This window comes from Biomphalaria glabrata, chromosome 3, assembly GCF_947242115.1.
Source record: "Biomphalaria glabrata chromosome 3, xgBioGlab47.1, whole genome shotgun sequence".
Taxonomy (NCBI): Eukaryota; Metazoa; Mollusca; class Gastropoda; family Planorbidae; genus Biomphalaria; species Biomphalaria glabrata.
The window spans coordinates 40,560,902-40,586,112 of NC_074713.1; the positions used below are offsets into that span (position 1 = coordinate 40,560,902).

Sequence of the window (25,211 nt, forward strand, 5' to 3'; positions counted from 1 at the left end):
GGTGACTTGGGTGGGAGTGGTGTTGAATGACGATTTATGCCTTGCCACCTGGTGTCTTTTGAGACTTCTTGGGCAGAAGTACGGCTTGGATGTTGGGCAAGACACCACCCTGAGCGATGGTGACGCCAGACAGAAGTTTGTTCAACTCCTCGTCGTTTCTGATGGCCAGCTGGAGGTGACGGGGAATGATTCTTGTCTTCTTGTTGTCTCTGGCAGCGTTGCCAGCCAACTCGAGAACTTCGGCAGCCAAATACTCGAGCACTGCAGCGAGGTAAACAGGGGCGCCGGCACCAACACGCTCAGCATAGTTCCCCTTTCTCAACAGACGATGGATACGACCGACTGGAAACTGAAGTCCAGCCCGGGATGAACGAGACTTGGACTTGCCTTTAACTTTGCCTCCTTTACCGCGTCCGGACATTTTCTTATTGTGTAGGTAGAGATGAAACAAGCGCACACAGAAATATGCGAGTGAGACATCAGCGCGCCGCTCGACCCATTTTATACGAAATCGAGCGGACTTTCGGTTAGTGAGAAAGCAGCGCTCCGATTGGTCCAACGCGCTCGTACTCTGTCGCGTACTCGCCCGATTTCCACGCCGTTTCGTATATAAAGCGACCGCTTCGTCAGTCCCACTCAGTTTTGTGTATCACGCACAGATCGAAAACCATGCCACCCAAAGTATCGTCAAAGGGAGCCAAGAAAGCCGGCAAGGCTAAAGCCGTACGCACCGGCGATAAGAAGAAGAAGAGGAGGAGAAAGGAAAGCTACAGCATCTACATTTACAAAGTGTTGAAACAAGTGCACCCTGACACTGGTATCTCCTCAAAGGCCATGTCAATCATGAACTCTTTTGTGAATGACATCTTTGAGCGCATCTCAGCCGAGGCTAGCCGTTTGGCTCACTACAACAAACGCAGCACCATCACATCTAGGGAGATTCAGACTGCCGTCCGTCTCCTACTTCCTGGTGAGCTGGCCAAGCACGCTGTCAGTGAGGGTACCAAGGCAGTCACCAAGTACACCACCAGCAAATAAAGCAGCCTCCCATCCACCCTTTTTTTTTTCCCTCCCCACACAACGGCCCTTTTTAGGGCCTCCAATTACTTCACAATTATGCTTGAGTAATGCACAATCTAAATGAGACTAGTTTGTTGTATTCTTTCTGACTGGTTATTATGAATTATTGCATCAATAAAACAAGCGTGCAAAATATGTCCTTTATTGTAATAAATAGCGGGACGAATTACTTTTGTTAGTGATAGGAAAGAAAAATAATACTAGAGTAATACTAAACGTTTATAAATTGTACATACATGACAAAGGATAGAAGAACACAACACATAACATTACGCCAGTCATTCCTCTTCACGTTCACAATAGCGAGAGCTTGGCGGTAATTCTTTTTTTTTTTTTAATCTAGTAGCAATAGCAGACGACCGCGCCGAGTACGACCAATCAGAAAGCGAACGCTTAAAATAGACCCAAAAAAAAAAAAAAAATGTGCTGAGAGAAAGCGGAGAGGTTGAAAATATATATATATATATATACAGCAGTTGGGTTGGAAAAGAAAGAGTGTTTACTTTGAATTTTCTGGTAGGCCATCAATATTAACTTATCACTCAACCTTGCACAATAACACCGAAACAAACAAAAAGTATAAAAAAAAAAATAACTATATATACATATCGAATCTCCCAGAATGTGTCTATGGCCATACCACGTTGAAAATACCGGTTCTCGTCCGATCACCGAAGTCAAGCAACGTCGGGCGTGGTTAGTACTTAGATGGGTGACCGCTTGGGAACACCACGTGTTGTAGACTTTTTTTTTTTTTTTTTTTAATTATTTATCATTTTCTACATATTATGCCGCATTTTCTTTTACTTCTTATTTTTAAGATTAGGGCTATTTTGTTTTCTAAAATCAAGCCGAGTAATTGTATAGCTTTAATAATAATAATAATAATAATAATAATAACGGCTGTGAATTAAATCACTAGGAATAGCATACTTAATTTATACTACTGCTATTGAAGATCTAATAACTTTTTGCAAAATCAACGTTGATGTATAATTAAAACAAATGGGCTAAACACATGTAGGAAAAGTACAGAGCGAGCTAATAGAAATAAATTAAAAATAATTATTTGGCTGTGTCATAAGGTTGGCATTATACATGCATTTGACTCAAGCTTATTCGTGAAAATTTGGGATGGCCCTGATAAGGGCCGGTGTTTTCTTGAGAGGTGTGAGATGCAGCGTTCGAGACAATTATCTTTAATTCGAGTCTGCTCACTTAAATGGAAAACATTAAAAACATCGATAACTTCTAGTCGGAGGGGCAACGCTGAAGACATTATTATTATTCAAAGACGTATTGGCCACGATAAATAGAAGTCAAGCGAAAAAGATTTTGTATAAACACATAAGAACGAGCTACGGATTGACATTTATTCTTACTTGGATGTGATAGTTCAAGAAACAATCACCCGATATGATCATTTCATGATGTGGTAGGTGAATATAAATTTTGTCTCTATCCCAACTATTGAATCCTCAGATTGAAATCAATCTTCCACAGTTTGTCGCAATTTCTTCAGAAACCTTTTAACTTCTCGAACAAGGACCTGTTTGAAATCTTGAGGTTAAAAAAAATAACAAGACATCATCTAGAATGCCACTAGCTGATTCATTTCTAAATATTGTCTAGATATTCGTGATTCTTTTTGAATGCCAACTTCTGCTTTGAGAGAAAAAGAATGATGTCCAAGATTCTCTTCTGCTAGCATTATCAGATTTTTGTGTGGCTAAATGCGAGCAAAGTTTTTTCAGACTTAATTAAGTTGATCAGGAATGTATACCAATCAAAGATGCGTTTCACTATCTAGGCATTTGTGGAAAGATCGTACTATTTATTTGTAGTATAATTTATTAAGGTATAATAACGTATTTTCGCTGTTTTATATCCTAGGGGGCATCAAGAGGAGATGCCGCACTGGGCATCAAACACCCTGGCTACGCCACTGGTTACTACAGAGTACATTACTTCCTCCCCCCCCCCTTTTTTTTTTAAACGTGAGGTAGAAATAAAAAACAACAAAAGAGTGATATTTCTTGGTTACAATGGTCCTGCCCTGCTATTTTGTGACTACGTGTTCTCTCCCCCCCCCCCACACCTCTTGTTTTCTCGTGGACTATCCTCAGAAATAAGAGAGTGATCTTTCCTTTACTTCTTGTTTAAACTGTTGAGGGAAGAAGAGAATAATATATATATACTAGTCGACCGGCGGCGTAGCATACGCCGCTACTTTGCAGGGCCGTCTTAGGCCACTGCAACCTATGCGACCGAAGGATCCGCACTTTCATGGAGCCCGCGCTAATTCAAGATGTATAAATTATTAAATTAAACCATTTTATAACTTAAAACAGATTTCCCGAGTCCTCCTGTCGATTTACCAGGAGCTCCTGGAAATCTCCCGAAATTGCAAAATATTCGAAAAAGTCCTTAAAATATACGGAAATATATATTTAAAAAATGTCATTTTGGGGTGTCATTCAATCTGGAAAACGCCAATCCTACGCGCTATTAATAAAAACGGCATTATGCATTAGCCGTAATTGTGTCATCAGGTGAAAGAAGCTTCTCGCGTCTCAAACTAATGAAGAATTACTTGAGGTCAACCATTCTCAAAGATAGATTGAAACATTTGTTAATTCTTGCTATTGAGCGTGATCTATGTAGGAAACAGAAATTATTATGATATGCTGTATGACTTTGCTACACGTAGGGCTCGTAAAGTAATTCTGTACGTAGTAAAGAATGAATAAAATGGATAGACGAATTTATTTTCTAATACAAACTCTTAAATTTCACTTATTCTCCGCTTCCTTACCCAAACTTGGCCCCGCCAAATCCGTTTCGAATAGGGCCCCACAATGCTTATGTCCGGCCCTGCTGTTTAGTGTTTGTAAAATGTTTGTTTGTAAATTGTTTTACATGTTTCGGATGTTCCTTCAGAGTTGACGATAGTTTACTTCCTAGTCCAGGGGTCGGCAACCTTTTGAGTCGGAAGAGCCAAAAATTACAATTTACAAAATTTCAAAGTTTAAAAAGAGCCACAATTTTTTTTCTTGTACTCACACAAAAAAATTTTTATTGAAAAAAAAATTCATATATAAGTAGTGTTTTTCACAACAAATCACATATATATATACAGCTCCTCCTTCGTAATCGAAGATGAGCCCATTTCTCATTTCCTATTGACTCGAAGATGACTCTAAAGTCCAATCCTCGCTTTAAAAAGCCGGCTTTACGTGGCATGGGTAGGTTTGGTCAGTTGCAGTAGGCCTGCTTATTCTCTCAGCTTTTTCTTGGTTCGGCGCTCTTTCACTCTTGCCACTCTTCTTGCTTCAAATCTTGAGACTCCGAGACTCACAGCTTCATGCCATGAGGAGCGATTGAGAGCTAGTGCTTCCCAGCCATGAAAGTCGATATCGCATTCCTTGAAGGAGCTCTTGAGAGTGTCTTTGTAGCGCTTGTATTGACCTCCCTGGGAGCGCTTTCATGCACACAACTCCCCGTACAGAAGTCGTTTGGGAAGGCGATTGTCTGGCATGCTGACCACATGTCTCGCCCATCGAAGTTGGAACCTTTTCACTGTCGCCATGTTGGACAGCTTTAAGATTTCTGTGTCTGGTATATGGTCGGACCAACGCACATTATGGATACTCCTTAGTCAGCGTAGGTGGAAGGAGTTTAATTTTTTGGTGTGGCGGAATATAGGATCCAGGACTCTGATGTAAATAAGAGTGACGGGAGAACCACAGCCCTGTAGACTTTCAGTTTTGTGGCTATGCTGAGTCCTCTCCGTTGTAACACTTGTCCTTGAAGTTTGCCAAAAGCAGCCCTGGCACGTGCAATGCGGACGTCTACCTCATCATCCAGGTTGGCGTTTGCTGATAAAGTGCTTTCCAGACTGACAAACGTTTTGACACATCAGATAATATAAATATGGCATTATTAGATAATACCTTTTTTTTGTCGGTAACAACTAAAGAAGTAAAAATTTACTTACAACTTTAAATAGTACTTCAATAACAAACGATTGAGCAAACCAATTCAATGGGAGCGTTTGCCTTGCATGGTTTTAGAAAGTTAGAATACATTTGGCTCATAACTTGTTTTTAGTTTCAAATACGACTCTAAATTTTCATTTGTAATTTGGCTTCTTACTTTACTGTTAATTGTAATCATACAAGAGAACGCTTGCTTGCACATAATATGTCGATCCAAAGATAGTCAGCAATCCAAATGCCAACTTTTTCACCTCACTGTAGCCATGTGGAATATTATTTCATGCTTCGAATCAACTCGCGGCATTCCTTTTAAATCTGTCCAATTTTGTTGCGTTACGTACATACATTTCTGGACTTCTAAATTGCTTTTCAACTCTGTAAATTTTTCACCCCACAAAGCTTCACTTTTTTAGATCCATTACCGGTAATTGAATTTCTAGAGATTCAGTATCAATTCCAGATTGTCGAATGTGAATTTCGTTACTTTTGCGTTGAGATGATGTACTAGAAATGCTAGAAAGGCTTTGTTGGTTTTAAACTGCTCAAATCTGTCAAGAAATTCATCTTTGATTTTTGTATAAGTGCTGAAGTAATTCGTGTCAAAAGTTGCATTGGTTTTATAACGATACTACTTTAGACATTCAAAATAAAGTAATTGACCGCTCTGAATTTCTTCTGCAAAAAGAATTCATTTTTTTTTTACAAAACAAATCAATTCTTTTACCAAAACATAGGCTGGGTTTCCCTTTCCTTGCAGTTTTAGATTCAGCTCATTTCATTTCTGTTATATCGATCATAAAATAAAATTTTTGCAACTATTTGTCGTTCTCTAATTCGATGTGATAAATGCCTTTTTCATCTAGAAATGTATTTATTTCACTCAAGCACAAAGCAAAACGTTTCATCAACTTAAATTTGGAAAGTCATAGCAATTTTTTTTTTGGGGGGGGGAAGAAGGAGGTCGGAATAATTAGTCTCCATTTCGTTTAAGAATTCTTTAAACTGACGATGGTAGAGTGCTTTTGACAAAATGCTGTTAATAATCTTGATTACCAAAATTCGATCAAATAAATAATATTTGCTTGTTTAACTAAAGAGCCACAGCTTCACTTCCAAAGAGCCGCATGTGGCTCGCGAGCCGCAGGTTGCCGACCCCGGTCCTAGTCCAAACCCCCCCCCCCCCCCCCGCAAGACGAAGGGGGATGGGAGCTGGCAGGGTTTGACAGTCCAGCGCGCAGCCATCCATAGCGAGCTGTGTAAACGTGTTCTACCTCCCCCCCCCCCCTCTTGTTTTTTTTTCGTGGGACGACTATCCACAGAAATAAGAGAGTGATCTCTCCTTTACGTCTTGTTTAAACTCTTGAGTAGATTCTAGTCGCGTGTTTAATTTGTTTACGTTAAAACTTTTGTAGCTCTTATTTCCAAAGAGATCTGGCCTAATCTGAGTCGACTAGTATATTATATTGTTAATAATGTTAACATAAGTAAAAAAAATTCGTATAGCCTACACATTGTGTGATATCTCCAGTAACAATTGCCCGAAGGGTGGAGATCCGGTAGTGCCCTTTCAGACCATACGATCAGTGGCGTAACATCCATGGCGCGAAGGGGTTCAATGAACCCGGGCCCACAAGCAATAGGGGCCCACAGCTGTGGCGTAGCCACCATGGCGCGAAGGAGCTCATTACGCTTGGGCCCATGCCTCAAGGCCAGTTGGAGCCCACATTAGAACTTAAGAAGAACATTTGTTTGTTCATTTGAAACACTTTTAAGTAGTTTAACTCTGTTAAAAAGTTGTAAAAACATTGACTTTTAAGACACTATTACTTATATGCAGTCCTAACTGAATCAAACGTTATGACATAATTACTTTTTTTTAAGAATGTCTTTACATTTAGTTTACTCATTTTGTTTTTGTCACACACTAAATTTGTTTTATTGGCTGGAGAGGAGCCCACCAAGATGTTCTTGAACCCGGAGTACTAGTGTGATATGTACTTGTGTAGCAGGAAGTGGTTACGTCCTATAGTCCTCGCAGTACTGGAGTGATATTTACTTGTGTAGCAGGTAGTGGTTACGTCCTATAGTCCTCGCAGTACTGGTGTGATATTTACTTGTGTAGCAGACAGTGGTTAAGTCATATAGTCATCGCAGTAATGGTGTGATATTTACTTGTGTAGCAGGCAGTGGTTACGTAGTATACATCTACAGTCTCTGGCCATCACCTAAATTAAAATTTAACTTAACACTAATAGTCCAATATTTAAACTACATGCTTACATATTACTTCCTAATGTGTCTTAAAAACGAATAGATATTAATTAATAATATCGTTTTATTCCGTGCTTTTAAGAATGTGCGCTTACAAAAATGTCTCTAATTCAGTCACAAGAAGCACTGGCTCTTGATTTCCAACATCAATTCGGTCCAACACCAAGCCGTGTTTATGCCATCTCCATTTAAGCTCCAGCCTGTCACACAAGTCCTGGGTTGGATCCCCATATTAAATGAAATATAGATGTTAAATGTTTTCTTGGAGGTTCAGCGAGTGCCTATTTAATTTATTCCGATAGCGGATTCCAGCGGTGGTTGATTTTGAAACCAATACGATGCCAATACCAAACATTCTCATCGTATGACCTCAAAACCATCCATTCAAAGTTTGTTTTTTGTTTTGTTTTCTTGCGGTGGTTGATTTTGAAACTAATACGATGCCAATGACCATACATTCTCATCATACGACCTCAAAACCATCTATTCGAAGTTTGTTTGTTTGTTTGTTTTTTTTCTTTTCTAGCGGTGGTTGATTTTGAAACCAATACGATGCAATGCCCACTCATTCACATCGTTTGACCTTAAAACCATCCATTCGAATAACTTATTTTTGTTTAAAGTTACGATCTTTACATTGGAATGTCTTTGCATTTAGATTACTCATTTTTGTCACACACTAAATTTGTCTGGAGAGGGGGCCCACCAAGATGCTACGCCAATGCATACGATCTTACTTTTTTTGTATTTGTCTGTATTTTTTAAGACAAGAAGATAAAAAATGTTATATAAACTTCTCTGTGGACTGGAAAGATTTTTCACTCACATAGATCTAATTTAAATATTGTTGTAGCATATTTTATGTCTAGATATATATAGATCTAGATTTTAGATCTATGTTTTTATATTCACATTGATTTATGTTGAAATTAAAATTTTGACTGGCAATTTTGGCTTGTTTCGGTGACGCCAAAATGTTATCCTTATGATATCGCATTTATTCTAGATTAGATTAGATCTAAACGACTATAGATCTAGATGCAAGATCTAGACTAGATCTATATTCTTGAGTCTAGTAGTAGGTCTATATTAATATTATAGAGTCAGTAATAGTTTAGATGCCATAGGCTGTAGAGTCTAGATTAGTCTAGAAAAGTAGAATCATAATATAAATATTAATTAATTAAATTATTAATAAATAATCTAGATTTAGATCTAGAATCCTAACTAGAATTAAGAATAGATTCTAGATCTAGTGTCTAGATCTAGATTTAGTAAAATTTACTAAAAAATAGATTCTATTTTCTAGCTAATACTTATAGTAGTTATAGTCTAGATCTAATTAGTTATAATACTAGTTAGTACTAGTACTGTAATTGTGTAATTAGTCACTAATTAGTGTAAGGTAATACTCTAATACTAGATAATAGTAATACTAGATCTAATAGTTATTACACGAATTCGGACACTTGCTGTTTTTGTGGTCATTAAATCTGTATTTGGATATTTAGCACTGTATAATGACGTGCTTGTCCATTTTTTTGACCAATGATTCTAACCCAATTTCCTTCCATTTACTTTTAGTTATCTTTTTAATTTTAATTTTATGTAAGAAAAAAGAATTTCAAATTTGTAAGTCAGGTTGTTGCTTTTACCCATAGGAAGGTTACCCGGATGACTTTACCTCTTCCTATGGCTATGGTTAAGACAAAGACCTAAGACAATATTTTTTGGTTGGCTAAGTCTATGCTAATGAGCCTGGCAATATTTATTCTGTTTTTGGAGCTGATTTATTTGATTCATAAGCCAAGTTGTTTGATTCCATACAAAAGAAAATTAATCTAATAGGGTGTTTGTATTAAATTACGATTTCGTTACCAAAATTTATTTCGAACAGCCAGTTTTTGGCATCAATGTTAATGATCTTATTATATATATTATATTTGTTTTTTTGTTGTTGTTTTCTTATAGAGAATAAATGGGCAAATGTTTGGAGTGAGCTTGGTACATTGAATGAAGTTAAGTGCCTAGATCTAGACCTACTAATAGATAGATCTAGATTTATATAGATCTAGAGAGAATATAGAGGATTCAGCTATTTAGGCAAGAATGGCTATCCTAACCTGTACTATACTACAAAAGATCATCTGTATTAGAAATTTATAAAATTAATAAACAAAAAACTAAAACATTCAACACACATCTAATCATGCAAACATAAAATAAGTCTAAATGTCTGTGTAGAAGTCATTATCCCAGTGACCTAATGTGGGTAGAATAAGGAATAGGTGTGTTCATATTTTTATTTTTTGTGTTCATATTTACCCATAATTTGAAAACATCTTAATGATTTTATGTGAGAGGCTAAAATATAGTTAATATTAATATAGAATTAAAATCTGAGTTTATGGATGCCAAAATAGATCATAATACTAGATGAGATCATGAGTCTAGTTAAAATCTAGATTAATAGTCTTTTAGATACTTTTTAAAGTTTTTTAGATAGTGATCTAGATCTAGATTTAGAAATCTACTATCGGTATCATAACTAGATCTATCTCTCTACTGACTCTACTAAATAAACTCTACTTACTACTAGTCTACTGCTGTACTAGACTAAGACTGACTCTAGATCTAGCTTTCTAGATCATATATAGTTTGACAGCCTAGACCTAGGTGGAAGGAGGGTATATATATGTCATTATCATACTAATCATATTATATGAGATGACAATATTGTCACTATATTTATTTGCCGCTATTCTGCGTAATCTGGAATCTAAATCAAGTAGATGACATGTAGATTTAGATTGAATCCAAATTATAGATAGATCTAGAATTTAGATTGACTAGATCTATATTAGAATATTATAGATTATATTACTAATTAGTACTGATCAGCGTTAGTAGTTTCCTTGTTTTTAAATACCTCAGAACTATCATTTTAGATGAAGAATAAAATACTATTAGTATTACTAATACTAATAAACCTAATATATCTATAATCTATACTTATAGTATACTATTTACTATTATTACTTTTAATATTTTAATAAAACTACTGTCGCTTACCAGCTTTTCACATCCAATACTAACATCCATTTTAAACCCTGTTGGCTATTACTAGTATTCGATATAATTCCTTGTTCCATATGCTAGGACAAATTAGTACAAATGCTCCTTCTTCCCTAGTGCTATTAGAGCAAGGAATGGGTTCCCTGAGCCAGCTAGGAAAACCAAGTGACTTGGCAGAATTTAAGTCATTGGTTAACATGCATGGCGCGTAGGATGTAATATCATCTTCTTTTTTGAAGTAACGTCTGTATTATATAAGATAAGATAAGCAGACCAAAAAATGCTTTTCTTGAAATCAACAAACTTTTCTTCTAAGCCATTAAAGAGATTCCATTGGTGTTGAAAGTTATTTCTTGCAGAGTATCCTGAGGTTTAGGTTTTGTTCTGTTGTGCTGTCTAAAACTTCTGATACTATATAATTTTATCGGCTATTGTTTTTTTTATGATTCAGTATTATTATTTTTTTATTATAAAAAAAAATACTACACTCAAATTAATGTTTTTGAAAATGTATGACCTGTGATGTCAGTTAAGTGTGCTAGTGGACTTATAAAAGCTATAATTATTATTATTATTAGGTCAAGTTATTTTGACTAGCGCTTTTGTGCATTGTGAAAGGCTTGGGAGTTTATTTTTCATTTATTTTACATGTTTCGAATGTTACTTCAGAGTTAAATATAATTTATTTCTTAGTCCAAAACTCCCACAGGACGTCAGGGGATGGCAGTGGGCAGATATGAACCCGGGACCATTGACAAGTCCGAAGACAGTCCAGTGTGCATATCTCATAACCAGGCTGTTACCTTTTATGTTAAAAAATTCTTTAATTTTATTTTCAGTTGTAAATATGAGAGTTTTGGCAAATGTAAAAGTGGAACACTTTAATAATGGTATTAAATGTTACCATTTCTGCCTAATTCTAGGCCAATATCAAATTGCTTCTAGACCTATAGATTTTGTTTAATTAGATCTCCAATGAGTCTGAGTATGATAGTAGTGATATGTATTGTACATCATATAGATTAGATCTAGATCTTTTTGTATTCTTGTAGATCGTACGATTTTATTCATAGAGTTATATCTCAATCTAGCAGAGTTTTATCTATTATTTTCTGATGATAGATGTTTTATGTGTGTCTGAATAATCAGTTTGATCTAATGATTCTGAAAAGTGAAAGCAAAACTTGGACAAACAATGCAACAGTCAGGATAGAAAAAATGTGAATATTTGTAGATCTAGTAAAAGCTGATTCTTGTTTCTTCATCATTGTGTTATACTTTAATTTGTGATTTCTCACTTGGACAATAAAATGAAAATTGGAAATGGGAAAATAGATACAGAAGAAGACGTAGAACAATATGGGGGAGAAAGTGATAAAAGTTCAGATGAAGACTCTCATACATGCTCTACAGAAGAAATTGAAGAAGACCAAGAAGATGAATCTCAGTCAGGTAAAATATGTACTTTTCAATTTAGGGCATATTTTTGAAACCATTTATTTGTCTTTGTAGACTTGTATTCTACATATATATGTATAATCATAGTATAATGACTTGATGTACTCTTTCATTCTCTTGAGAAAAGTGGTGTAGAGGTGTTTTAAAGTTCCCCCTTTCAAACCTTGTGATCTATAACACTGTCACATATGTTATGGTCATCTGTTTCTACTATGGTAACAGTCAATGAGCAGGGTGTCATGTGGCCAAAGTCAGTTACCCATTAGAGTTTGGTGGACTCCCAAAATTCAAAATCCCTGTCTTAGGGTTGTTTTAAAGAATGATTCTATTGTATCATTAGTTTTAACCCTAGCAAACAAAGCTCAACTCAAGTTTAATCTCAGGTTGAAAATTCCTTTTCACTACCAGGGTTCAAATTCAAGCCCCCAACAATTCTATGCCATTCACCAACATGACCCTTAATTTATAATAAACGTTAAAATTTGTGAGAATTTATATAATTTAGATATCATACTCATAGTAGCAAAAAATTCTTTTTTAAGACCTTTAGATTGAAGAATCATGCTGATAAAGAATAACATGGCTAGCAAATTATTAGCCATTTAGTAGCTCACTACATCTAGCTTACTATAGAAATATGCTATATGGTAATGGCACTGTAGTGGAAATTATATTTGTATGCAAGAAAAAAAAAAGTTCTTTTCCAGACTTCTCATAGTAGCCTGAGATCAGTGCTATGCCGTAAAAGTTAAGTATAGGCCTAATAAAAAAAAAAGAAGTGTGAAATTGAACTTCTGACCATCACTAATGTCATGAGAATACATGGGGTTGATCATCTAAAAAATGTATTTGTTTAAATCACCTTCAGTGTGTCTAGAAGATTTTAAATATAAGTTCTTAGTGCTTTTATTTTCTTTACTAATTGTAATTGTAACACCACTTAATGTGTTCTTGAGTACCCATTCTAAACTAGTGGTTTTCAGATAAGTTTATTTTATTGATCTATCACAAACAAAGGTTCTGATTTTAACAAAAAATTGTATATATATATATATATATATATATATATATATATATATATATATATATATATATATATATATATATATAAACACATTTCAAAACACAAAAATGATTGTCTTTGGCTCAGTATCCCATTGTTCAGCTGTTAGGAATATCAATCTAAAGAAAATAGAGCCTTCTAAACCCCCACACTTTCAAAACATCCTTCTTGGTAAAAAAACATGCTGAAAGAAGAAAATTCTGCAGGTTTTGCAAAGGGAAACTATTATTCAAGATAAAGTTTTAACCAATTAAAATCATATATGGGAGAAAAAAAAAGATATTTATTAAATTTAAAAAACCCACAATGCCATTGTTGATCTGTGCTCTAGGGTCAGGTCAAATCAATGCTGGGAATGTCATTAGGGAAAGAGTGAAAATGATTGAAAGTCTACTTCTGCAAAGCCTTATTTTATGGACATATGTATCAAAAAGAAACTTTTTTTTAAAACAGATATTGATGAAGCTGAATGTGAGAGAAGGCGCCATGAATACTTGGCTGATATGTCAGAGCTGGAGAAACAGTTTTGTGAGCTTAAGGAACAGTGAGTTTTAATTTGGCATTTTACAGGGGTTTTGTTTTTATTCATGTATTTACTGGGGTTTTTTAAGCATCAGATATGAGACTGAGCATCAGTGGGCTTGGCTATTAAGTTGAGTCTCTTTGTAGATTTGATATGGTCTATTAGAAATTTAATTCTGTGACATTTCTAGGTTAGCTGGAAAAAAAAGTTTTCCTCAAAAATATTTTAAATACAAAGCCACCCACCAAGTCCATAACCTGCTGACTACAGAAAAGGGGGACTCTTAACATCATTTTGCACAGATTTTTTGGATCTTAGTTAATTTATGAGTTCTTTTCAAAATTAAAAAAAAAATTATATCACATATTCCATTGAAATGAATGTTAAAATATATTTTTATTTTTAAGGTTATACACAGAACGATTGCAACAGATAGATGCCAAAATTATTGAGATTCAAAACAACAAAGCTGTAGAATACCTGCATCCTTTAGCACAACTAGAAAAACAGTTGGCCATGAAGAAAAAAGTCGCAGGTAAGGGTTGGTTTTCCAAGCTAGTCTCTGAGAGAAAAAAAGTACATGCATTGGAGTACATACATGACAGAGAACATTGCCATGTTTTATTTCTTCTGCAATTAGATACTGTATCGGTTTTGGTGGTCCAACCTCTTCATATTTTTGTAGAGAATTTTTTTTTAATCAATTACATAGAGATTTCCAGCTTAACTTTATAACTTAACTTCATAACTAGATTTGCAAAATGCAAAAAATATATACGAAAAAATTAATTTTGACTCAAAAACTTTTGCGGGCTAGGAGGAGCTAAGCGAGTTAAAGTATAGACCTTTGTCATTGAGAGAAAATGGTGATATAAACAAGGCCCCAAATCTCAAATCAGTGATCTTTGACAGTGAAACTGTTATCAAACTAAAATCTGACATGATTATCTTGATGCCCAAGTCCTGTTCCTGCCATTATCGCATCATATTTTGTTTACAACATTATACATAATATTTTACAGAAAAAAAAATGCAAAGTTATAGTTAGAGCCAAGTGCCCATTTTAAAATGTAGGGTGCAAGTAAACTTTTATTAAGGCAACTCTCAAACTTTATTTTTATTGTTTATTTTATTTTTTTTTACAATTGTATTTTGTTGATTTTTTTTTATATATGAAATGTTAAACAGCTAGAATGCCTTTTAAACAAATTAGGCCTGTGGACAATGATAAGGCAAATAAACCAGCTGAGTGGCTAACTTCACTGATACTGTTTTGTGTATCTTGTGCAGATCACAAATAAATGGTGGTTACATATATGGTTTCCTAAAATTGCTTAAGGAGCACATTTTTTGTATTGAAAAATGTCTAGATACATTTGAGCAAGAAAAAAAACATTGTGTACAATTTGAATTGTTAGTTTTATTTTTACTTTGGCTTAACCCTCTCACCAGTTGGTGAAAATTAACATGTCCATTCTAACTGGAAAAAAATTGACTTGATGGCTACAGTGGTATATGGCTTGACTATTATGTGATCATCCTTAATCTTCAGAATCGAAGACATTGCCATTATCATGTGATCAGTCCTGGGTTTGAGTTATGATGAAGTCCATTTTGTTTTAGTGATATCACAAAATTTCTTTACCCAGCTAAGTAGAAGTTGTTGATACTGTGCTGGTCATCTTTCACTATCGAAAACCTTAGTTATATAATCCTGTTTTGTGCAAAAAATAAAAACAAAATGTAATATATGATGCATGATTATTTGTTCTTTTTAAAATGCAGTTGATTTCTCTTATGCAGGTATAAGAAGAGATATGTCACTAAACAGCATCAAGCAAAAATTTGAAAGTGAAGAGCTTGCGGCTTTTCAACATATGGAGGTATTTCCAATTGTTTAGAGATCTAGTTAGAAAAGAAAAACCTTATTTGGTTTAATTTTTAAAAAATATATACTTCATCCATAAAAATATAATAATTATTATATCAATTGGAAATATCAAATCTGGTTTTAAAAAAAGTTCTACATCTTTATAAAAGAAAGCAAGATGTATTTTAATTATATAGTCAAGTTAGAAGCTCTACTCACCAATTTTAATGTTAGTGTTAGCTGCTCTATTTTCATTTTCTTAGTTTTTTTCTTGAGCTCCCATTATATAAACACATTTGTTTTTACAGTATTTAAGAACATAAATAGTATCTTAAAAATCAAAGTGTAAACAGACTTTTTTTTTCTATCAGTCAATCAGATTGCTTACAATTAATGCTGCACACCCTGGCTTTTCATCTAATGAAAGATGCTTTTTAACCCTTCAAGTGCTCAGCTATTTTACAGAGAGTGCATTGAAAAGTGGGATTACAATTCTTGTGTTTACAAACCCACTTGCTTATTTTTCTTTTACAGCTGAACTATGCATTGTAGCCTATTAAACATAGACATTTTTGAAAAGCTAATTCAATAAGGAATTTAATTAAGTCCAGACAATTAGCATATATTGATAAAAAATATAAAAAATATTTAAAAAATAAAAATTTAATCAGTGAGAATCACAACTTATAAAACTTGAGAAAAAAAAACACCAAAATTTAGACAATTTAAAAAAAAAAATATATACACACATATATATAAAAGTTGTAAAAGTAGAAAGAATAATAACTTACAACTGTCTATGATATTTAGCAAAACACTCGGGATACAGTCCAACTTTGCATCCTGTGCACTCCCACTCAGTTCTGACACAAGTTGGATGACCAGCAACACACTGTAGTTTTTTCCCCACTGGCAGTGTGATAAGATCATGTCCATCAAGTGGATGACCTGCTACGGTCTGCGTTAGTGGTGTTGGACCCATTCTTGCAGCCTTTATCTCTACTCTAGTGCGTTTTCGACATATCACTTTTTGGGGTACAAAGTTTGATGTCATGCTCTCTAGTGCAGATACAATGAAATTGCACCTTAAGAGTTTTGGTCTGTCGGATGTGTTGCTATAGTAGATTATATAGCTGTTTAGAATAGCTCTTCCAAATAATGAAAAAAAAATTTATTTGTCCATTTCAAACTTCGGCGCTCAGCCATATACATGTAAATTTTTTTGTCGCCCAAGTCAACACCATCTATGGCCTGGTTATAAGCATGAATCACAGAAGGTCTTGTTACAGCTTGTTTCCTGTTGTTAACTGTATCAATGAGACCAGCTTTACTAGCAGTAGATAGCAAGATTGGCTTTCTGCTATTATTCTGGTAAGCCAAGCAAAGCAGATTTCTGGCTGCGATGAGCTCCTTGTTTTTCAATTTAGTTTTAACACAAACATCTGGTAGCCCTTTTCTGTTAGATCTAACAGTTCCTGTAGCTGTAGTGTTTTCAGTAAAATGTTCTGCCAATAATTCAATGGAGGTAAAAAAAATTGTCTATCCCTTAGTGGTGTCCTCTGTTTAACAGACCTGCTGCAGTCATAAGCCTAATAATAAGCTCATGTGTGTAAGACCTGCCATTGCTGATTCTTCTTCCTTGACTGCCCTCATATATTTCAAACTGGCAAAGATAGCCATTAGTACTGTCTGATAAGCACACAACTTAATGCAGAATCTAGCGTGTCTCTTGTTAGGCATAAACTGGCGGATATGAGGGGTTTTCCTCTTAAACCCAATCATGCTTTTGATGTTTTGAGTGGGGTGGTAAAAGTATTCAAATTTAGCATTGAAATGATTTATCAGTTCCTGGACCTTAAAAAGCTTGAAACCAAGATCATGTCTATCTGGTAACAGTGTGGTCTGCAAAATGTAGAAATTTAAAAATGATCTGAAAGCGATCTCGGTTCATGTGGACAGGAAACCAAGATGTTTCTTGGCTCAGATTGCAGGAGTCCCAATATGCGTTATAGTTGAGCTTTTTATTTAATCCCATGGGCATTGTCACTCCTAAAAATGCCCTCAACTCTTCCTTTGTGATAAGTGTCCATTTGTGGACACAATATTTTGGCGTGGTTTCCAGGTTTTCATGGTTGTCTTTATTGAATTGCCTGGCATAATTATTGGTTTCATTGACAACCAAATTTACGATGTCATCCGTTAAAAAATTGTTGACATAGTCCACAAGCTTTGCATCTCGAGCTGGTGCATGTTTTGGGCCTGGGTGGGCTGAAAATAAAACTGGCCTGGGACCAAAATCATGATCATCAACAGGTCTCCATTCTTCAGTAGAGGGTGTAAAAGATTCTGCCTCATCTGATTCTGAAGAGAAAGAAAAAAAAATTGTCATAAGATATAGATCTAGACTAATTCTACTTAAATTATTATATTACAGATAGACCTGGAAAGATCTATTAGATCTAATATAAGTAATATCACTGCTATTTTAAATTAAAGCTTACTAAATTTCAAATATCGATCTAGATCTAATAATGTAAACAAACACTTTGAGGTGCCACGCCCCTTTTAGTTACTTTTGGTCACCCCAAATAAAAATAATCTATGGATAAAAACATTTGTTAAAAAAAAAAAGATGGCTACACGTGTAGGCTAGATTTAGATCTAATAATCCGTATAATTTACACGTACCAGATAAATCTAAATCAGAAACCATCAAGGATGTTTTTATTCAGATTTGGAAAACCAACTTCACTGTCACAAATTTTGATTGATTAAAAAAGTCTAGAATGAAATTAACTGGGCATTCTTTGCAAATTCAAAGTCGGAAGTGAAGGAAGTAACACTGGATTATATCCTTTCACTTTTGGAATGGTGGCAATAAATAAATCTTATAACAGTTTCAAAGCTTAACAGCCACCCAGTGATTGAAAATGTCACTTGTTTATTTTTTATATGAAAATTATTTATTCCATTGCTTACACATTTATTATAATTTTTTATTTACATAATTACAGCTGTAATCCAAGATAAGCTGTTAAATCTATTATATGCAAAGAAAAAAATATGTAGGTTTGTTGAGTTTTATTCAGTTTATGAGGTGAATCTTCTGGATTATATTAAGAATTAGTTGGTTAATGTAATAACACTATTAAATGCTGGTGAAAAATAACATATTTATAGAATGACTAATTTAGTGCACTGGTTTTATGTTGTTGTTTTTTTAAACAGAGTGAGAAAGTGTTGCTTTATGACACCATAAAGCAGGAATTACAAGACAAGATCAGGCGCCTTGAAGAGGATAGGCATAATATTGACATTACTTCAGGTGAGTTCTTCTATGTTGACCTACCTAGTGAGTAGTTGAATTGGGAGGAAAAAAATATATGAGTTAGATTAAAAATTTAAATTACATTTTTGTTTTTAAAATGGCCTTTTGTAAAAATAAAATTGATTTTTGTCTCTTTTTAGAATTTCTGAAGATTCTGCAATATATTTTGTTTTCATGTGTAATCATTTTGTCACCAGTATCATGTTGCCAGTAAAATATAAAGTTTGTTTCTGGTTACTGATAGTGAAGTATTATTAATATAAAATACCTTATTTTTGGTCATATTGTTACGATCTTCTCTATCAGGCCTTCTGCAAAACACTGCTAAACACAACACAGCACATCTAACACAAGAACTTGACAACAAGAGCTTCAATAAGCAATGTGGTGGTTTAATGACAAATACATCAACAACAGCCAATAATTGGTTAAACTAACTTCAAATGCTTTGCTACACAACAGAACTGCCTAACTAATCACTACAAGTCTCTCTAGCTTGTACAGCTACATTTTTGAGGACTCACTTTGTAGCACTCAGTCCTTAACTGCTTGCTGTCCTGGACTCTACTGTCCTTTCTCACACATTGTCTATAGTCTGTGAAGGCTCTGGATCACATGACCACAACATGGGTCATATTTGCGTGAACTAGCAGTACTGTCCCTTGTCTATCGACAGCCGTTGACCTGTGTGATTGGCCTGAGTTGTGTGTATCAGTAGACCGCACACACATTAACCCTTTCAGTCCGCCACTGGAGTTGCTACATTATTGTTGCTTCTCAGTTAATAAAAAATATTGTTTAGATTTCCATCACATGTTGCACTGAAAATATTAGAAGCTCTGAGGCTTTGAATTAATTTGTTAACTTTTAATGTGCAGTGGAATAGAGGCCTGGCTGGGTTTTAATTTTTTTTTAATCGAAATTAAAAATAGCAATGTTAATTTAATTGAATGCCCTTTTAGTTTTGCTTACTAAATTGTTAGAACACACAAAATGAGATGAAGCAGAAAAAACAACTTCATAGAGCTAGATAGAGAAAGACTTAAGAAACCTAAATCTTATATTGTTAATACCTGCTCTGACTGAATTCATGTTTCATCAGATCTCTGGCAAGAAACACAAACATTAAAGAAGAAAAAGAAAACTGATCCTCTACATCCGGATAGAAAAAAGAAACCACAAACTGTCACTGATATCCTTTTTCATTTAATTTGTGCTTTTTATCTATGCTCACTTAAATTCAATGCAGGTTTATACAGGCAATGAAACTACAACTTGAACTAAAGTAACCTTCTATTAAAAAAAAGTCAATAGTGGTGTAGAAGCCAAACTGTTGGTGTGAGTTGCATGATGCTTAGGATAGTAAGTGTCATGATCTAGATGCTGCCTGAAAAGAAGTTCTAGTAGACTACAGACGCCACAGATTAATATGCTTTAGTAAAAAAAAAAAACTTCTCTGATGTTTTTAGAATCAATGGAAGGATGCCAGCAGTGATGGTGTAAGACCTAAATTACATGTAGACGAAGTATATTTTGCAAGGCATTCTTGTGGCACAAAGTATGTATATATACTATCAAATAATGGACACAAGCCAATTTATACTTTTAAAATACCATTTAAAAAATTTTTTAAAATAAACAGAAACCTCCTTTTAAACCTTACTGAAATTCTATACTATACTTTTGTAATTCATATTAGAGGGCTAGAAATTATATTGGCTTTGAGGATAAAACTGCCAAGCTTAAAGTCTTTCCTGACTCATTGTATTTCCTAACAGTTAAATTTAACATGTTCCTTTTCAGCTGCAAGCCAAAAGTGTAAGTGACTTGTTACTAATTTGTAATTTGAATTTCATGTCAAAATTATTTGCTGTTTCCTTAATTCTTAAACGTCCATATATAGTGTATATGATACGAGAAGCTGATTTGATGGAAGACTGGATGGCAGTTAAAAAGGTAAAGTCACTTTTCTGTGTCACTTCAAAAAAAAAAAAAAAAACTTAATTCATTAATTATTTTCATTCAAAGAACATCTTATGAGATTTAGTGTGCACAAAATATTGAAAAATTAAAAAAAAAAAAATTTATCCATTAGTATAAAAACATGACTAAATATTCTTCTTCATTTTCATTTATAATACTGGAGGGTTCAGAGGACTAATTCCATATCTACTGCACTGTAGTTTCCAGACAGCAGTTTTCCATAAAGTTTTTTTTTCTGTAATCTGTAAAGGTGTTTCGGGGCCAGGGTCTTGTTTGGTCCTCTTGATAAAGAATGCAACCTGAAGGACATAGTCTGCATTCTCTGGTAACACTCCACAGAGCTAATTTCTCTAGTCCCAATTTTCAGATTCCAAAACATGCAAAGAAAATTCATGATAGCAATGCCATGGACAAAGAAACAATTCTGGAAACCAGCACAGCAGCTTTAGTTGACATGAACATATTGCTAATGGAGAAATAGGTTCAAAAAAACATCACTGAAAAGGGAGATAAATTGAACTTTGTTGTCAACTAAATAAAAAAGAATTGAGCTCTAATTTGAATACTATCTCAATGTGTGGCCAGTTGATCTTTGTTTCTACTTTATTACTGCTAGTTAGTTTCCAGTTTGTTTTTAAAGAAATCATAAAGTGAACGTTTATTCAACACTTCCTTTATTTTCTACTTTATTACTGCTAGTTAGTTTCCAGTTTGTTTTTAAAGAAATCATAAAGTGAACGTTTATTCAACACTTCCTTTATTTTGTACGCTGGATACACTAAACAGCTGGCCATGAAATTCTGCACTATTCACAACAGGCTAAGTTTTAAATAGGCTTAGATACAGTCATCATCATCATCTTTCCTTTGCGTTCCTCAAGGAACATAGGGCCTCAGTAAAAACATGCCACTCTCCACGGTCGCTTGCACGTTTTTTAAAGGCTTCCAAGCTCTTTAGATTCATTTAGTACACTGCATCAACACTTTCTTTTTGGTCTTCCTCTATGTCTTGTGCCCTGGGAGTTCCACTCTATGATCTATGAATTAGTTTGTTGTTTTAATGTTGTAACTCCTGGGTTAAAGCTCGATGGAGCCAATATGAATTAATAGTGCCATGATTTATCTAATACTATATCTCTTTTTTCAATGTTTCACCTAGTACTAAATCTCTTTGTTCCAGGCAATAAAACAACAGTCACAAAAGAGAAAGGCTGAGTGTAAGTTATCTTTGTGCTTTTGATTTGATATTTCATTCTAACTAATCTAGTTTAAGTAGGGACCCAAAATCCAAGCAAAAAAAAAATCTTTTTTTTTATTATCTAACATATGAGAACAATACAAATGGTAACTCTAGAAAAGTCATTTTAAATCTTTCTTTGTGTATTTGTTTAATAGAAAAAAATGGACTTTTCAGGGATCAACCTGAATTTGCTATTGACTCGGATTACTAAAACTCACATAACATTTTTTTTAACATTTATATAATCTAACATATTTGTTTTTAGTTTTTAAAAAAATGAATATGCTAAAAATGTTTGATAAAATATTCAAGAAAATAAGTTTTTTAAATTAACTTTAAACTGACAACTAAAAAAAAAAGTGTCCAAAGATTATAAGAAAAATTAACTTGCGAAAAGATTTACACTCTTGTTTATACATATTTAATCTAAACCTTTTGTCACTTCAAATCTCCTAAAGAAGAATAGCACTAAGACATTGTATTTTTCAGTTATTTCAGGGTTTTTTTTTTTAATTTACTACTAAAACAAAAAACTTGTAGGTCAAGTTTATAATTTAGGACAAAAAGACTATCACTGAATAAAAAAAAAAAAAGAAAAATTAGGCTGTGATCATTTTGTAGTTTTGGGTTCTAGTTTAAAAGGTATGTTTCACACAATCAAATAACTCTTTGACTTCAGACATCTTTCTTTTTGACTATTTTGTAAAGATCATTTATTTGTAAAAAGAAACCTGAGGAGAATTTTTTTTTTATCTAAATGAGCATAAAAAATCAACTAGAGATTAAGTAATGAAATGAAATGTCTTGGAGTAAAAAACAAAATCAACTAGAGATTAAGTAATGAAATGAAATGTATTGGAGTAAAAAAAAAATTAACTAGAGATTAAGTAATGAAATGTCTTGGGGGTATCTTGGGGTATTAAGGACACAACAAATTTTGTTGTTTTTGTTCCAAATAAAAGTAAATTTCTAGCCCTGTCTGCAAAGACATCCTGAGATTTGAAATGAGTTCTGGTATCATTATATAGCCATGTGGGTTTTACAGCAATTGTGATTCTCGTTTGATAATGTTCAAACAGATTTTTTGTGCACTGAAGTCCTTACATTTTGAAAGCAAATCTAGGACAATTTCTTGCTAGCTAATACCAATATTTCACAATGGGCTCCTTTTTTACAATGGGCTTAAAAATCAATTTGACACAATACAGACTAGGAGACATTTAAGATGTATAATATACCAGGTGTTTTGTTTTTTATCAAGATATGTAAAATTACACTTTGACCTTGCATTTTTGTCAAGGAAATATATATCATTATAGTCAAAAGATGGCTGCCTGGTCGTGTGGTATTCGTGCTGGACTATCATTCAGTTGTCTCGATGGTCCCGGCATATACCCTGCCCGCTGCCAACCCCCGTCATCATGCAGGAGATTTGGACTAGGAAGTAGATTATCTTCAACTCTGAAGATAATCTGAAACATTTTACAAAACATTTTTTAGCCAGAGAAAGAGAAGGGGATATAAAAAGCTCAAGGTTTTTGAGTGCTCTAAGTTTTAGACCTGTCTATCAGGTCCCAAAGGTTTTTTTTTTAAATTATTGAATCTATATTTCTTAATGACAACTCCACAATGAATTGTATTCTTGAACTTTTGTATTTAATTAGAATATTGTTTTGTTTCAGTATGACACAAGACCTAATCACTGTTGATGCCCGGTACAAGATGTCTGTCTTATGTGTTCCATGCATTTGTTTGCCTTGATGAGCTGCATCACCATTTGACTCAGTCTTTATTCACCCCTCATCATTTTGTTTTTTTACAATCTTGTGTGCTGGTTCTGTGGTCCAAATCTTTGTGGTTCTGGTCTGTTTATGGGAATCTGTTCAACTCATCTTCTTTTATGTTGTGAATGAACATAAAATGTTTTCACTTTTGATACTTATGATATATTTGTTGATTTCAATAGATAACTTTGTATTGTTAAACACTTTGACTAAAGCACAGTCATACCAATGTTAACCAAACAATAGTTTATTTTTCTGAAGACATGGAGGCCTAACCATTTTACTTTCTATTTTTATTCTATGTAATCTCTAATTTAATTTTAATTTTTTCATTGTTTCTGTCATGTTTTTAATGTATGCATAAATTTACTATGAATGGTTTTCATTGGTTCTTACGCTGATATATATTTTTTGTGTTTTTTTATGATAAAGTAATTAAGCAGGGACCAAACTTAGCCTTTCTAGTAATTTTTATCTAGTAAATATGCAATCTATGCTGCACAAAGGAGGAAGCCACTCAGCTACTTTCCTCATGATAATCTTGGTCTTTTAAAAATTTTTTAATACATTTCTTTAATTACAGAGTTGAATTTAGAAACTTTTTAAATGACATGGTTAAAGCGAGACCAATCGTTATAGAAGGGCTGGACACTGACCTGCAACGTCATAACCTATGGGCACTTTTGACCAATAGCTCGTTGCCACATCGCACAGACCAGTGATGTTGCAATGAGCTATTGGTCTAAACTGCCCACAGGTTGTGACATTGCAGGTCAGTGTTCAGGCCTTCTATAACAATTGGTCTCGTTTTAAAGCCTGCCTCTTACTTTTCTTAGCCACTGGTGCCATAAACAATTTGGCTAGGTTCTAGTACTCTTGGTAAGGAATGTGTATGACAGTTCAAGATTTGATTTAAATGTTCATGTAGTCATCTCCATTCTAATGGCTGAGGGGAAAATTCACAAAATGTTCACAATTTGTAAACATTTTTTTTATTATTTCACAAACTAACAAGCTACCAATAAAACATGTTTTTTTAATGATTTAGTGTATTTTTTTTTGATGGGCTATTTTTATTAAATGTCTTAATGATGAGTTATTTTAGGGCCCATGTTAGAAAATCTGATAATTTTTTTTTTCTCTGTTGTTGGTTGGATGGCAACTTCATCAATAATATGGATCAGAGTTGAGTTCTTTTGTTTGTTTTTCCTATTTCTCTGTGTCCGTAGTATATTATGTTGGTCATCCTCCAACATTCTGATTCTCTCAATAGCCTTTAGTTCTGTAGATTTCAAATTATGCACACTAGAAGCAATTGAACGCTATCCACAGTTATCCATATATATAACGATGGCTCAGCCTTCAAAGTCACCATAAATGCTGGTTTTGGTATCTGGCAATTGCAGCTCAAACTTCCAGCCTGAAATGGAAGCTATCACTATACCAGCTATCACTATAGCACTGCAGACAGCTGCAAACAAGATGACAGAACCCAAGCAACACCAAGTATTGTCTTTACAGACTCGCCAATCCACTCTT

The 25,211-nt window shown here is 34.1% G+C and overlaps 3 protein-coding genes and 1 non-coding gene across 9 annotated transcripts; 3 read left to right on the forward strand and 1 right to left on the reverse strand.

The window, feature by feature from the left end:
* Window positions 1-34: 34 nt before the first annotated feature.
* On the reverse strand, window positions 35-421 carry LOC129925103 (histone H2A). Its single transcript, XM_056023458.1, has one exon. It carries the CDS (start codon window positions 419-421, stop codon window positions 35-37), a length of 387 nt encoding a protein of 128 aa, XP_055879433.1.
* A 128-nt stretch (window positions 422-549) lies between these two features.
* On the forward strand, window positions 550-1,096 carry LOC129925104 (histone H2B, gonadal-like; the record flags this gene model as incomplete). Its single annotated transcript, XM_056023460.1, has 1 exon — window positions 550-1,096. A coding segment is annotated over one exon (489 nt), but the record flags the coding sequence as incomplete, so codon positions are not given.
* A 610-nt stretch (window positions 1,097-1,706) lies between these two features.
* On the forward strand, window positions 1,707-1,825 carry LOC129925452 (5S ribosomal RNA). The gene has a single exon (XR_008777218.1). It is a non-coding gene; the product is annotated as a 5S ribosomal RNA (ribosomal RNA).
* A 6,454-nt stretch (window positions 1,826-8,279) lies between these two features.
* Window positions 8,280-24,712, forward strand: LOC106078184 (breast cancer metastasis-suppressor 1-like protein-A). Of its 6 annotated transcripts, none has more exons than XM_013238989.2 (10): window positions 8,280-8,427; window positions 11,597-11,876; window positions 13,399-13,489; window positions 13,876-14,003; window positions 15,272-15,351; window positions 18,567-18,663; window positions 19,769-19,858; window positions 20,558-20,622; window positions 21,829-21,865; window positions 23,571-24,712. In XM_013238989.2, exons 2-10 carry the CDS (start codon window positions 11,735-11,737, stop codon window positions 23,573-23,575), a joined length of 735 nt encoding a protein of 244 aa, XP_013094443.1. In that variant the 5' UTR covers window positions 8,280-8,427; window positions 11,597-11,734; the 3' UTR covers window positions 23,576-24,712. The 6 variants fall into 6 exon arrangements, with proteins under 6 accessions (XP_013094443.1, XP_013094441.1, XP_055881057.1 ...); XM_013238987.2 differs by having other exon boundaries at window positions 8,282-8,427; window positions 11,574-11,876; XM_056025082.1 differs by having other exon boundaries at window positions 8,295-8,427; window positions 11,516-11,876.
* Window positions 24,713-25,211: the final 499 nt, after the last annotated feature.

What these genes read in the sequence shown, in the direction of transcription:
- LOC106078184 (XM_013238989.2), top strand. Translation starts at nt 11,735, where the DNA reads ATGAAAATTGGAAATGGGAAAATAGATACAGAAGAAGACGTAGAACAA. An exon ending in AGAAGATGAATCTCAGTCAG is followed by an intron (nt 11,877 to 13,398) that starts GTAAAATATGTA and finishes TTTTTAAAACAG; the next exon opens with ATATTGATGAAGCTGAATGT. An exon ending in ACTGGATGGCAGTTAAAAAG is followed by an intron (nt 20,623 to 21,828) that starts GTAAAGTCACTT and finishes TCTTTGTTCCAG; the next exon opens with GCAATAAAACAACAGTCACA.
- LOC129925103 (XM_056023458.1), bottom strand. Translation starts at nt 421, where the DNA reads ATGTCCGGACGCGGTAAAGGAGGCAAAGTTAAAGGCAAGTCCAAGTCT.